This window comes from Procambarus clarkii, chromosome 45 (assembly GCF_040958095.1).
Source record: "Procambarus clarkii isolate CNS0578487 chromosome 45, FALCON_Pclarkii_2.0, whole genome shotgun sequence".
In the NCBI taxonomy this organism is placed as follows: domain Eukaryota; kingdom Metazoa; phylum Arthropoda; class Malacostraca; order Decapoda; family Cambaridae; genus Procambarus; species Procambarus clarkii.
In genome coordinates, this window is record NC_091194.1 from 28,954,251 (window position 1) to 28,967,586 (window position 13,336).

At 39.3% G+C, this 13,336-nt stretch overlaps 1 protein-coding gene across 1 annotated transcript in view; it reads left to right on the forward strand.

Annotated features, from left to right (window-relative positions):
* LOC138350322 (extended synaptotagmin-3-like) overlaps nucleotides 1-13,336 on the forward strand; it is a 319,761-nt gene that overhangs the window by 169,131 nt on the left and 137,294 nt on the right. The window contains exon 6 of the mRNA XM_069300945.1: nucleotides 6,522-6,618. Within this exon, the coding sequence (XP_069157046.1) occupies nucleotides 6,522-6,618 (97 nt within the window). The remainder of the gene's footprint in view (nucleotides 1-6,521; nucleotides 6,619-13,336) is intronic.

Here is a 13,336-nt window from a genome sequence, read left to right on the forward strand (position 1 = left end):
AGGAATGTTTGTTATAGTCTAGGCATGGTTGTTATATTGGAAATGCTTGTTATATTGATGTAAAATTTGAAATAGTGTGGTAATGCTGGTTATAGTGTGGGAATTGTAGTTACAGAGTGGGAATGTTTAGTATAGTGTGGGAATTGTAGTTACAGTGTAGGAATGCTTGCTATAGTGTAGGGAAGTTTGTTATAGAGTAGGAATATTATTTGTACTTTGGGTATGTTCGTTATAGTGTAAAAATGATAGTTATAGTGCGAACATGCTTGTTAAAGTGTAAGGGGGGTTCCTTGTTATAACATGGATTGCTTGATATAGTGTGGGAATGGTACTTATAGCGTGGGAATTATTGTTATAGTGTGCTTATGTTTGTTATAGTGCGGTAATATTGTTATAGTGAGGGACTGTTTGTTATAGCGTGGGAATGCTTGTTATAGTGTAGGAATGCTTGGTATATTGTGGCAATGTTCAGAATAGTGTTGGAATGCTTGTTGCAGTGTGGGAATGATTGTTATAGTGTGGGAATGATAGTTACAGTGTGGGAATGAGTGTTATAGTGTCGGAATATAGCATGGGAATGATTGTTATAGTGCGGGAAATCTTTTTACAGTATGGGAATGTTTGGTCCAGTGTTGGATAGCGTTGTACAGTGAGGGGACCCATAGTTTAGTGTAGAATGCTTAGCACTGTGGGAATGCTAAGTACAGAGATTATTTCAGTGTGTTAATCCTTAGTACAGTGTAAGAATGGTCGTTATAGTGGAGATGCTTGGTACAATGTGGGAATGTTTAATACAGTGGGGGATGCTTATTGCAGTGTGGAAATGGTTAATACAGCTTGAAAATGCTTAGTTCAATGTAGGAAGGCTTTGTAACATGTGAGAATGCTTAGTTCAGTGTGGAGATGTTTAGTACAGTGTTGGAATGCATAGTACAGTGTGGGAATGCTTATTATAGTGTAGAGATGCTTAGTTCACTGTGATGCTTAGTACAGTGTAAGAATACTTATTACAGTGTGGGAGTGTAAGTACTGTGTGGGAATTTATAGCAAAGTGTGGAGATGCTTTATATAGTGTAAGAATGCTGGTTAGAGTGTGGGAATGCTTATTGCAGTGTGTCAATATTTAGTACAGTGTGTGAAAACTTAGTATAGTGTGGGGAATGCTTAGTACAGTGTGGGAATACTTTATTACAGTGTGAAAATGATTAGTACAGTGTGGAAAGGTTTATTACAATGTGTGAGGATGCTTATTGCATTGTGGAAATGCTTAATACAGTTTGTAAATGCTTAGTACAGTGAAGGAAGGCTTTGCACGGTATAGGTATGCTTAGTACAGTGTCGTCACTCTTAGTACAGTGCGAAAGCGGTTATTAGTGTTGGTATTATTGGTACAGTGTGTGGGAAAGCTTATTACAGTTCGGAAATGCTTATTACACTGACGGAATGCTAAGTAAAGTGTGGGAATGCTTAGTACATTGTGGGAATGCTTAGTACATTGTGGGAATGCTTAGTACATTGTGGGAATGCTTAGTACAGTGTTGGAATGTTTAGTACATTGTGGGAATATTTAGTACAGTGGGAATGCTTTCTACATTGTAAGGATGCATAGTACAATCTGGGAATGCTTAGTACACAGTGGGAATGGTTAGTACAGAATGGAAATGCTTACTACAGTATGAAAATGCTTAATTGAGTTTGGAAATGCTCGTTAAAGTGATGGAATGTTTATTACCGGGTTTGAATGCCTAATACGGTGTGGGAATGTTTATTAGTCTGTGGATATGCTTAGTAAAGTATGAGAATGCTTAATGCAGTGTTGGAACGCTTATTATTGTGTGGGAATGCCGATTACAGTGAGGGAACGGTCGTTACAGTGAGGGAACGGTCGTTACAGTGTGGGTATGTTTATTCCAGTGTGGCAATGCTCAGTACAGTATTGGAATGTTTAAAACAGTGTGGGAATGCTTAGTACAGTGAGGAAATGATCAGTACAGTGTAGGAATGCTTCGTACAGTGTGAGAATGCTTAGTGCAGTATGAGCAAGTTTAATACAGTGTGGGCATGCTTAGTACAGTGTAGGAATTGCATATTTTATTATGGGGAATACTTATTACATTGTAGTGAATAGTCATTACAGGGGGAATACTTATTACAATGTGGGATGCTTAAAACAGTGTGAGGATGCTTAATGCAGTGTGGGAATCCTTAGTACAGTGTGGGAATGCTTAGTAAAGTGTGAGAATGATTTGTACACTTTGGAAATGCTTAGTACAGTGTGAGAATGCTTTATACAGTGTGGGAATGCTTTGTTCAGCGCGGGAATTCACAGTACTGTGCTTGTTACGATGCAAAAACCTTATTACAATGTAGGAACGCTCAACAGCATTGGAATGCTTGCTACCATGTAGGAACGTTTGATAAGAATGAAAATTCTTTGTGCAGTGTAGGAAGTCTTATAATATGTGAACTTTTCTATCAGAGTGGGAACACTTGTTACCACCTGAGAACGCTTCGTATAAAGTGATAATACTTATTACATCCTGAGAATGCTTCTTATTTATTTTTATTTATTTATTTATTTATTTGTCTATATACAAGAAGATACATTGGGATTGTGAGGATACATAGCATAGTAATAACATTCTTGTAAAGCCACTAGTACGCGCAGCGTTTCAGGCAGGTCCTTAATCTAAGAAACTTATAAGTAGGCAAATACGTGCAAAATTTATAAAAATGATAACAGTTACATAGCATAAAAAAATAAAAGATGAGAGAAAAATTGTAGGTATATTAAAGCACATAGGTAACTCAGAGTGATTGCAATGACAGCTTGAATGGTAGTTTAACAAAACTTAGCAGGCACAATACAGCATATGGCTAGCACATAAAAGAAGACAGCAATGAACACAATGATAAAGTTGTTTGGATTAAGTACATTAAGATTGGGAGATTGGGTAACACTAGATACAGAGCAAATTTAAAGCTCTGTGTAGGAAACTACGAAGATGAAATTAGGTACTTTTTGTTTTTGTTTTTAAATGAGACAAAAGTTGGACAGCTTTTCAATTCACTAGTGAGTGAGTTCCATAGACTAGGTTCCTTAATTTGCATAGAGTGTTTACACAGATTAAGTTTGACCCTGGGGATATCAAAGAGATATTTATTTCTGGTGTGGTGATAATGGGTCCTATTACATCTGTCCAGGGAGAGTTTCAGAGCATGGTTTGCATTTAAGAACAGGGTTTTGTAAATGTAGTTGACACAAGAGAATGTGTGGAGGGAGTTAATATTTAGCAAGTTAAGGGATTTAAACAAGGGCCTGAGTGTTGTCTGAAAGCAGAGTTTGTTATTATTCTGATAGCTGATTTTTGCTGGGTGATGATGGGCTTAAGGTGGTTTGAAGTGGTAGACCCCCATGCACAGATACCATAATTAAGATAGGGAAAGATTAGTGCATAATATAGTGAGAGGAGAGCAGAGTTAGGAACATAATATCTTATTTTGGAGAGTATACCAACTGTCTTAGAGACTTTCTTAGTTATGTGTTGAATGTGGGTGCTGAAGTTGAGTCTCTTGTCTAGGAATAGGCCAAGAAACTTTCCATTATTTTTATTACTGATGTTAATGTTGTCTATCTGTAGCTGAATTGCATTCGATGATTTGCTTCCAAGTAAGATGTAGTAGGTCTTTTCTATGTTTAGTGTTAGTTTGTTAGTTGACATCCATAAGTGGACTTTTTTTAATTCATTATTCACTACATTATTTAGTGTATGTGGGTTGGGGTCTGAATAGATAAGGGTAGTATCGTCAGCAAACAATATAGGTTTAGGAATATTAGAGTCATTAGGCAGATCATTGATATATATAAGAAATAGAAAAGGTCCTAAGATGCTGCCCTGTGGCACTCCAACGGTAATTGGTAGCCGTCCTGAAAACATTTTCGTGGGCAACCGTGTGAGCGCAGGAAACAATTTCTGGGTGAGTCCTTCTTACCAGTTAACAGTGATTGCTTGTAGTTGGTCGTGTGCCCAGCGGCCGTAGCAAGTGTTTATTGAGATGTTAGGCATGTTTTGATAAGCCAGAAAGCCTAAATAATAAAATTAAATTAAGATGAGGGAACCAGTTGAGGAAGGAGCAGCACATCCTATCCCGCTGAGCTTAGGGAGGCAACTGAGGGCTGGGCCGCCAGATGACTCGAAATTGAGGAGCCCCGCAGCCGGCAGGGCGGAGGATGGACCCGTCCAAATGTGGGGAAGTCACCTCACAGTATGTGGGAAGCAGGTAGATGTCGGGTGAAATATTTGTTGTGTGTGTAGTTCATTTCAGTTATATGTTTGTAGAGGAACATTTTTATTAGCGTATCAATGGGTTGTAGGTTTGTTTAAGGAAGGAGCTGATGGGAGTACTCTGAGGCCAGAGAAGAAGTTAATGAGTGGAACTTCAAGGCCGTAGGAGTGGACGTTGTACTCTGTGGAAGAGCAAGCCACATAGTGAGGAACTGGACCTCAAACTGTGTGAAGAGGAGCAGTGATGTGAAGTTTCACATGCTTCTGTGGAATCAGTGGTGGAGTACCACCGGAGTCCAAGGGGAAACGTCATGGTACAGCAGCCTGGAAGAGCTGTAGAAGATCCTGGTAGATAAACCTGGAAGAACCTGTTTATGTCAGGGTAGTGAACTCACAGATGTGGGAAGGAAGTTCTTATTGTCTACTTGTAGGGAGTAGGTAGAGTGCTTGATTGTCATTAGCGTGCAAGACGCAGTGAAAGGTGGTTATCTTGAGATGATTTCGGGGCTTTAGTGTCCCCGCGGTCCGGTCCTCGACCAGGCCTCCACCCCCAGGAAGCAGCCCGTGACAGCTGACTAACACCCAGGTACCTATTTTGCTGCTAGGTAACAGGGGCATAGAATGAAATAAACTCTGCCCATTGTTTCTTGCCGGCACCCGGGATTGAACCCGGGACCACAGGATCATAAATCCAGCGTGCTGTCCGCTCGGCCGGACGGCTGAGGGAGTGGATGATGATGCCATATTTGCTGTACAAGGTTTAACCCCCTCGGTGAGGTTGGTAGCACAAGTGGCAAACCAGGAGTTGGGCAACCACTTGGTATAAACAGCTGATGGAGTCCTGATGGTATTGGTTTGCAACCAGGTTATAATATCATAAGGTGTTGAAGTTTATTTCCTTATATATTGTATGTGAGTGCTTTATATATGTTCTGTTCTGTTATTATATATTTGTAATGAACAGGTGTTTGCCCTTGTCCTAGTGAGGCTTCCCAGGAAGTAGAAGAGAGAGAGAGAAAGCACCATAGCTGTGGATAGGGTGGTACAGAGTTATAATTCAAACGAGTGGGGGATTAAGGAGGCCATACCATATAAGGAGAGAGTGGGTAGTCACAGCAGCTTGAGTTGGGTGTGTTCACGTGAAAAACCAGGCCAGTGTTGGAGCCGCACCCCCCTGAATGTGTGACGCTGAGCCCCTCTCCGAGAGTAGGAAGTGTACAGGGTGATCTCCTGATCTGAGTATAGGCACTCTACGGATTTTGGGTTGGTTTGTCCATAAAGGATGGGCAACCGACAACGACAATATCGTAATAGCACCTGCTGAAAGCAAAATGCGGTGTGCCTTCTTCTATCAACCATGTGTAAGCTAGCTGGAATTCCATTCCTTTACACCGAGAACGCTTCTTATAGCATGACAATACTTATTACAACCCGAGAACACTTCTTATAGCGTGGTAGTACCTAGTACAACCCGAGAACCCTTCTCATAGCATGGTAACCCTCGTTACATCCAGTAAGGTTTCTTACAGCCTTATGAATGCACGTTCCAACATTGGGATAGCTTCCTAGAACGTGGGAAAGCTTGGTATAGTGTAGAAGAGCTTTATAAATGTGAAAAGACTTCTTTCAGCAACTGAAGGCTTTTAACAGCATGGGAACTTTTCTTGCAAACTGAAGAGAGCTTTCTACATAGTAAGAACGCTTGTAAACTGCGCTTCACATTTCCCTGGAAATAAACATTCCATTCACCTTAACTGTATGGGTCTCGAACCATGGACCCCCATGCGTGAGAGGCCGTAGCTCTATCAACTCTACTGTGAGCAGTCTTAAAAGAAATGTTTCCAGAAGCATCATCCTGCTGCCAAAATTCCAGTCTGGCAGCAGGATGCTGCTTTTGGAAACATTCATCTAAGATTGTTCATAGAAGAGTTGATAGAGCTACGGCCTCACAAGAGTGGGGTCCAGGGTTCGAGACCCATTCAGTCCAGGTGAATGGGCAGAATGCCTGTTATGGCATAATAACAGTTTTGTAATGCTTGTAGCAACGTGGGAACTTTTGTTTCAACAGGAGAAGGGGCTGGTCGATGAATATGCTTATAAATTACTTGTTCAATATTATGAGTGTATTTTTGCTGGCTTAAAATTTGTTATCTACCTGTCTTTATTATGTGTCATATTTCGTTTCAGTTAAATGCTTTATTGATTAATTTGCTACATTTTCCCTTATTTTAACAGCAAGGATAAAGTTATTGAGGCAATACCGTGGCCTTTCGAGTTTCCGCTGGCAGAAGACGGTCTCAGCATGGAAGAGTTTAGTGCGCCATCACTTCAAGTAAGTTGTTTTCTCTTCATAGAATAAACCATATTTTGAAAATGTTTTTATTTTCCAAGATGTTTGGCATTTAATAATGATTTGTAATTGTAAAAACAGTATTATGTTATTTTAAACTAACTGTTTTCCTTATAACGTTTTATTCAAGTATTATTTACTTAGTGCCGTAAGTTATATTTATCGATATTTGGGGAATTGGCTCATATTCACCAAGGCTGAATGTCTTGTGAAGATAATAATCAAGGCTGAATGTCCTGTGAAGATATTAATCAAATCTGAATGTCTTGTGAAGATATTCACCAAGGCTGAATGTCTTGTGAAGATATTAATCAAGTCTGAATGTCCTGTGAAGATATTAATCAAATCTGAATGTCTTGTGAAGACATTAATCAAGGCTGAATGTCTTGTGAAGATATTAATCAAGGCTGAATGTCTTGTGAAGATATTAATCAAGGCTGAATGTCTTGTGAAGATATTCATCAAGGCTGAATGTCTTGTGAAGATATTCATCAAGTCTGAATGTCTAGTGAAGATATTCATCAAGTCTGAATGTCTAGTGAAGATATTCATCAAGGCTGAATGTCTAGTGAAGATATTCATCAAGGCTGAATGTCTTGTGAAGATGTTAATTAAGGCTGAATGTCTAGTGAAGATGTTAATTAAGGCTGAATGTCTAGTGAAGATGTTAATTAAGGCTGAATGTCTAGTGAAGATGTTAATCAAGGCTGAATGTCTTGTGAAGATATTAATCAAGGCTAAATGTCTTGTGAAGATACGACAGAACGTTTCACTTCTCTAAATTATGAACTCTAACCAAACCCACAATTAATGCAACAGAATATCACTATGCTCATTGATTCGTTGTTATATTATTGATAGTCACAGCAGTATTTTACTGTACTCTCACTGATAACAGTTCAGGATTCAGAAGATGACACACTGGATAATTTGATCTATGCATACGTTATAACTGGAAACACATAAAATTAATGTTGTATGTCAAAGAGCCACAGGTATCAGCGACCCATAGAACTTAACTAAGATACGCTTATCTGATTTTAGTATCAGAAGTAGGTGACCCCATTCGGCAAGTGTGAAAGTCGATTATTGCCCCATGAACGTGTCTAGAGTGCGGATTCTGTCAAACGGAGCACTTTCCTTCTCCTCTAACACTCAACAATAGGGACACCTTGTCCGATGGATAAGACAGTACTAGGTGCAAGCTATTTTTAAGATATCCAAGTTGTGTCAAGCATATTCTTGATAAGAAACTGGAGAGGAGAATAACATAACTGATACTTCTCAACCATTCTGGAAGAGTGAGAGCAATTACTTGTAGGATGGGAAACTGTGCTACCGGACGACTCTTCTGATTATTACATACTCTGTTATCTCTTTTGTAAAGTTAACTCAGGTCTAGTGCATTAATATTATAGTTCCGTTTGTGAATTTCAATTGGTAAATAAAATAATATGAACACTGCATTAGTTTGACACAATTTTTAATAAACGATTTACAGGATAATAATTTAGCCTAATATTTTTCTGAACAGTCTTTACAGTCTTCTTTACAGTCTCCGTGGTGTAGTGGTAAGACACTCGCCTGGCGTTCCGCAAACGCTTTGTCATGGGTTCGTATCCTGGCCGGGGAGGATTTACTGGGCGCAAATCCTTAACTGTAGCCTCTGTTTAACTCAACAGTAAAATGTGTACTTGGTTGTAACAACGATTCTTCGCGGCGGGGATCGTATTCCAGGGACCTGCCCGAAACGCTACGCGTACTAGTGGCTGTACAAGAATGTAACAACTCTTGTATATATCTCAAAAAAACAAAAAAACTTTTCTACAATTTACAATTTGAATCAATGAAATGTTTCCTTACCATACCACACATATACTTTCTAGTTTCCATATACATCAGTTATCTCTTTCTACTAAGCACTATTATTGAGGTATTAATAAAATGAATAAAGAATTAATTAGGCTTATAGCAAATTATTTAAGAAAAGATAACTGATAACTGTTATCGTGTAGCTGTCAACGTGAGTCAAGTGTCATAACATTTCGATATCTATAATGCAATTCATTTTAAGTGAATGATTGTTCCCAAGTCACTACGACCATGATAGGCCTTGTGATTTATAACTGTACATACAACAGTGAAAATTTTACACATATTCTGTGTCCACGAGGATAAGGCTTTGAACTCAATCATATGGAACCAAGACAGTTTGTGCGCATGTGTGTAATTTGTTATTATTTAACCTCAGACGCTTGCCACAAATTTACAATGCTAACCAGCACATATAAAATTTCTTATGTTCTTCATAAGAAGATGTTCAACAGCCTGGTTGATCAGACCAGCAACTAGGAGGCCTGGTCGGGGACCGGGCCGCGGTGACGGCAATCGTCATTGCAAGGTAACCTCCATGGACAGGGTTAGAGATAGGTTCTAACATATAGTTCAGTGATTTATTGAGCAATCAACCACAGAAAATGATTGTGGTAATTTCAAAATGCTAATCGAACATACATTCATAATACATCTATATAAATATAAATGTAAATGTTTGTTTGCTCAAAATTACTAATCTCCAAATGTTCTTTACCGATTGGTTAGAACTGTTCACACAACGTTCCATTCGCATCCGAGCGGGTTTTTTATATACATACTATATAGATGTCACGTCTGTGACGAGAAAAAAAAATATTTTTGAAAACTGTGTTTTTCGTGTGTTTTTCATGTGAGGGGAAATGTTCCAAACTTTTTAGCAGATTGCTTTGAAATTTTGACACAACGTTGCATTCAAATAGGGACGTGTTCTTATATACCTACTATATACATGCCTCACCCTGTGACAGAAAAAAATGCTTATTCTTAAAAACAGCGCCATCTTTTGCACGTAATAGGAAAATACACAATACTAAATATGTTACGATCCTATTTCAATGTTTCTGATTGCATTGATAAATTGAATTTTCATAGATTTCGATTTATTTTCGTTTTGATTTAATTATTTTCTGTGACATTGCGTTAGAATTGAGCTGTGTTGTTTACCATACTGTTCATTTCGTAAGTATAAGTATAGATGCCACACCGGTGACAGATAAAAACACGTTTTGTTTAAAACAGCGCCATCTGTTGCACGTAAGAGCAACACACGTTATACTAAATGTGTTACGATTCCATTTCAATGTTTCCGATTTCATTGATAACTTGAATTTTCATCAATTTAAATTTATTTTCATTTTTATTTATTTTTTTGTGTGCCATTGCATTCTAATTGAGTTGTGTTGTTTACCATACCGTTCATTTCGTAAGTATTTTTTGTGTTTATTTTTTCATTTTTTTTTCATTTAGTTTTATTAACTGTTTTTCTTATATTTTAGTGATAGGAACATGAGATCATTTGATGTTCCCAATTTTCTGATGGGAACATCAGATCATTTGGGAATGCATCAGATGAGGGAGTGGGGAATGGTGGGGAGGACGAGGGGACGGGAGTGGTGAATGGTGGGGAGGAGGAGGGGACAGGGAAGGGGGGTAATGGGTGGGAGCACGAGGGGAGAAGGGGATAATGGGGACGAAAAACAGGGAATTGAGAATGGTGGGGAGGACGAGGGGACAGGGGAGGGATGAATAGGAGGGAGAACGAGGGGATGGAGGAGTGGGAGATGGTGGGGAGGACGAGGGGATGGTGATTGTGGAGTGGGGAATAGTTAGGAGGACGAGAGGACGCTGGAGTGGGAAATGGTGGAGAGGATAAAGGGCTGGAAGAGGGGAGAATGTTGGGGAGGACGAGGGGGGATGGGGAAGATAAATAATGGGGGAAGACAAAGGGATGGGGCAGGGGGGAAAGGTGGGGAGGACTGGGAGATAGGGAAGGTTGCTGTGGCTCAGCAATGCACATGCGGTGCTCAGCCACAGCAACGCGTGGCTGGGTACGGCTAGTCTATATTAATAAAAATATAAATGTTCCTTTGTTCAAAATCGCTAATCTTTGAAAGTTCTTCACCGATTTCTTTGAAATTTTCACACAACGTTCCATTCGCATCCGCGCGGGTTTTTATATGTATATTATATAGATGTCATGTCTGTGACGGGGGAAAAAAACATTTTTTTTTAAACGGTATTTTTCATGTGTTTTTTATGTGAGGGAAATCTTCAAATTATCTTTATCGATTGCTTTGAAATTTTGACACAACGTTGCATATGAATAGGCGCATGTTTTTATATACCTACTGTAAACATGCATCACTTGTAACAGGAAAAAACAGTTTTTTTTGAGAAACAGAGCCACCTTTTAGACATAACAGCAACACACGCTGTAATCTCCAAAAGTTCTTCGCTGATTGCTTTGAAATTTTGGTGCAACGTTCCATTCCAACTCGCACGTGTTTTTATATACCAATTATATAAATGCCACACTTGTGACAGGCAAAAGCATGCGTCTTTTGAAAAACAGCGCCATCAGTTGCACGAATTAGCAACACACGCTATGCTAAATATGTTGCGATTCCATTTCAAGGTTTTTAATTGTATTGACAAATTGATTTTACATAGATTTTGATATATTTTCATTTTGATTTAATTATTCTGTGTGACATTGCGGTGAAATTCAGCTGTGTTGTTTACCCTACGGTTCATTTTCTGAGTATAGTTATTTTTTATTTTTTTTCATTTCGTTTTTTAAAGTTTTTTCTTATATAACAGTGATGGGAACATTAGATCATTTGATTGTCCCAATTTTCTTATGGAAAATCGGATGATTTGGGAATGCATTGGACAAGAGAGTGGAAAATGGTGGGGAAGACGAGGGGACGGGAGTAGGGGGATGGTGGGGAGGACGAGGGGACAGGGGTTGGGGGGGTAATGGTGGGGAGGACGAGGGGACGTTGAAGTCGGGAATGATTAGGAGGACGAGGGGACACTGGAGTGGGAGATGGTGAGGAGGACAAAGGGACGGGGGTGCGGGGGGAAATGATGGGGAAGGACGAGGGCACAGGGTAGTGGGGAATGGTTTGGAGGACGAGGGGACGGGGGAGTGAGGAATGGTTGGGAAGACGAGGGGACAGGGTAGTGGGGAATGGTTTGGAGGACGAGGGGACGGGGGAGTGAGGAATGGTTGGGAGGACGAGGGGGCTGGGGAGAGGGGGAAAGATAAGGAGGACCGGGAGACAGGGAAAGGTTGCTGTGGCTTGATAGAGCTAGTATGTTTCATGACGAGGTTATAAATGCATTTCAAACAAGGTTACACATATCCTGTATACTCATACATACATGTATATATGCAAATATACATTTATATCTCTCCTACTCTGACAGGTTAAGATAGCTGATATAGGAACTAGTGTGTTAATAATCACTTAACCAGTGAAAGTGATTAAGAGGCTTTCACAAACTAAGGTTATGAGTACAACACATACATTGTATATCTGATACATTGCATAGTCAATCTTGGGTACAAGTCCAGTATATTATCAAGTGTCCCAAGATTCAGACAGTATATCCAGAGTTCAATATATCTCAGCCCAGGAGGACGAATATCAATCAATATGGAACTTTCTACAATATAATATTCAAGGGAGTACATGTTTCTCTTTCACAAACTTGACACAGTGTGTATTCGACGATTGGGTTTTTATAAAGCTGCCAGATACGTTTATATCCCAGGCATATTCTGGCCACTATAACATCACATTGCCGAGTTCTTGTTCTATTAGTTCCATATATGAATATTTCATCATGATATTTATCATGTTAAATGCTACAGTTTTCAGGTCTTTGTGAATTTGTTAGGTCAGTATGATTATGAGATTTTTCATAACAATTCTAATACATCCGTCAACTTTCAACTCAAAGTCTAGATGGACCTCCTGAGGAAGGGACTGCTTAGCTAACACGTTAAATTAAGTGTTGCAAGCAGCTCATTCGCCACTCTAAAGACCATAGAAAAATTATGAAGGCGCGAGCAAACGCCAAGACCTCAAAAGTTTGAAATTCCGTACACTTGGCCGTCAACCTTCGCTAATCGCCGGAGTGATTCTGATGAGTAGATCAGCGGTCCTCACATCAAATTTGTAGATGTGAGGTGCTATGAATCTAGCCCAAGTCTCATGAAGCAGTCTCAAATTAATAGCAATAATTTCAGGGAACGAGGCAGAACAAAGATAAATTAATAATGCGTGGGGAGTAACGGAAGACAGCGTTCAAATTAACAACACAGTTTATTAATTTCTATTCCTCGAATCAACAATTAATTGTACACGAATACGTTACACTCAACACTGGCTCAACAGTTACATCAAAGAAATGAATTCCCTCTGTGGCACTTCTTATCCCGATTAACTCAGGTGACCAGTTAACTATCCAATGGACTGATAACTAATCCCCACGTCTACGTTACTTAACAATGAGTTTACTAACAAAAGAGTCACTCAAGTTATCTGTCCAACTGACAGATATTAATAACAGACGGTGCGTTAATGAACAATGTAGTCCTTGTGTGAGTCAATCAAACTCTGATCGGAAATAACTACTTTGACTCCGTCAACCCTTAATTACTTGTCCAACTGACAGATAATTTGCAACAGACCGTTATTGCAAGCCGTCAGCCTTACCTGAATTCCTACACCACCATCTGACTTCACCTGAAGTGTTTTTTTTTTATTTTTTTTACATGCAAGCATGCAAGTTAAATACAATAAATACAATAAAA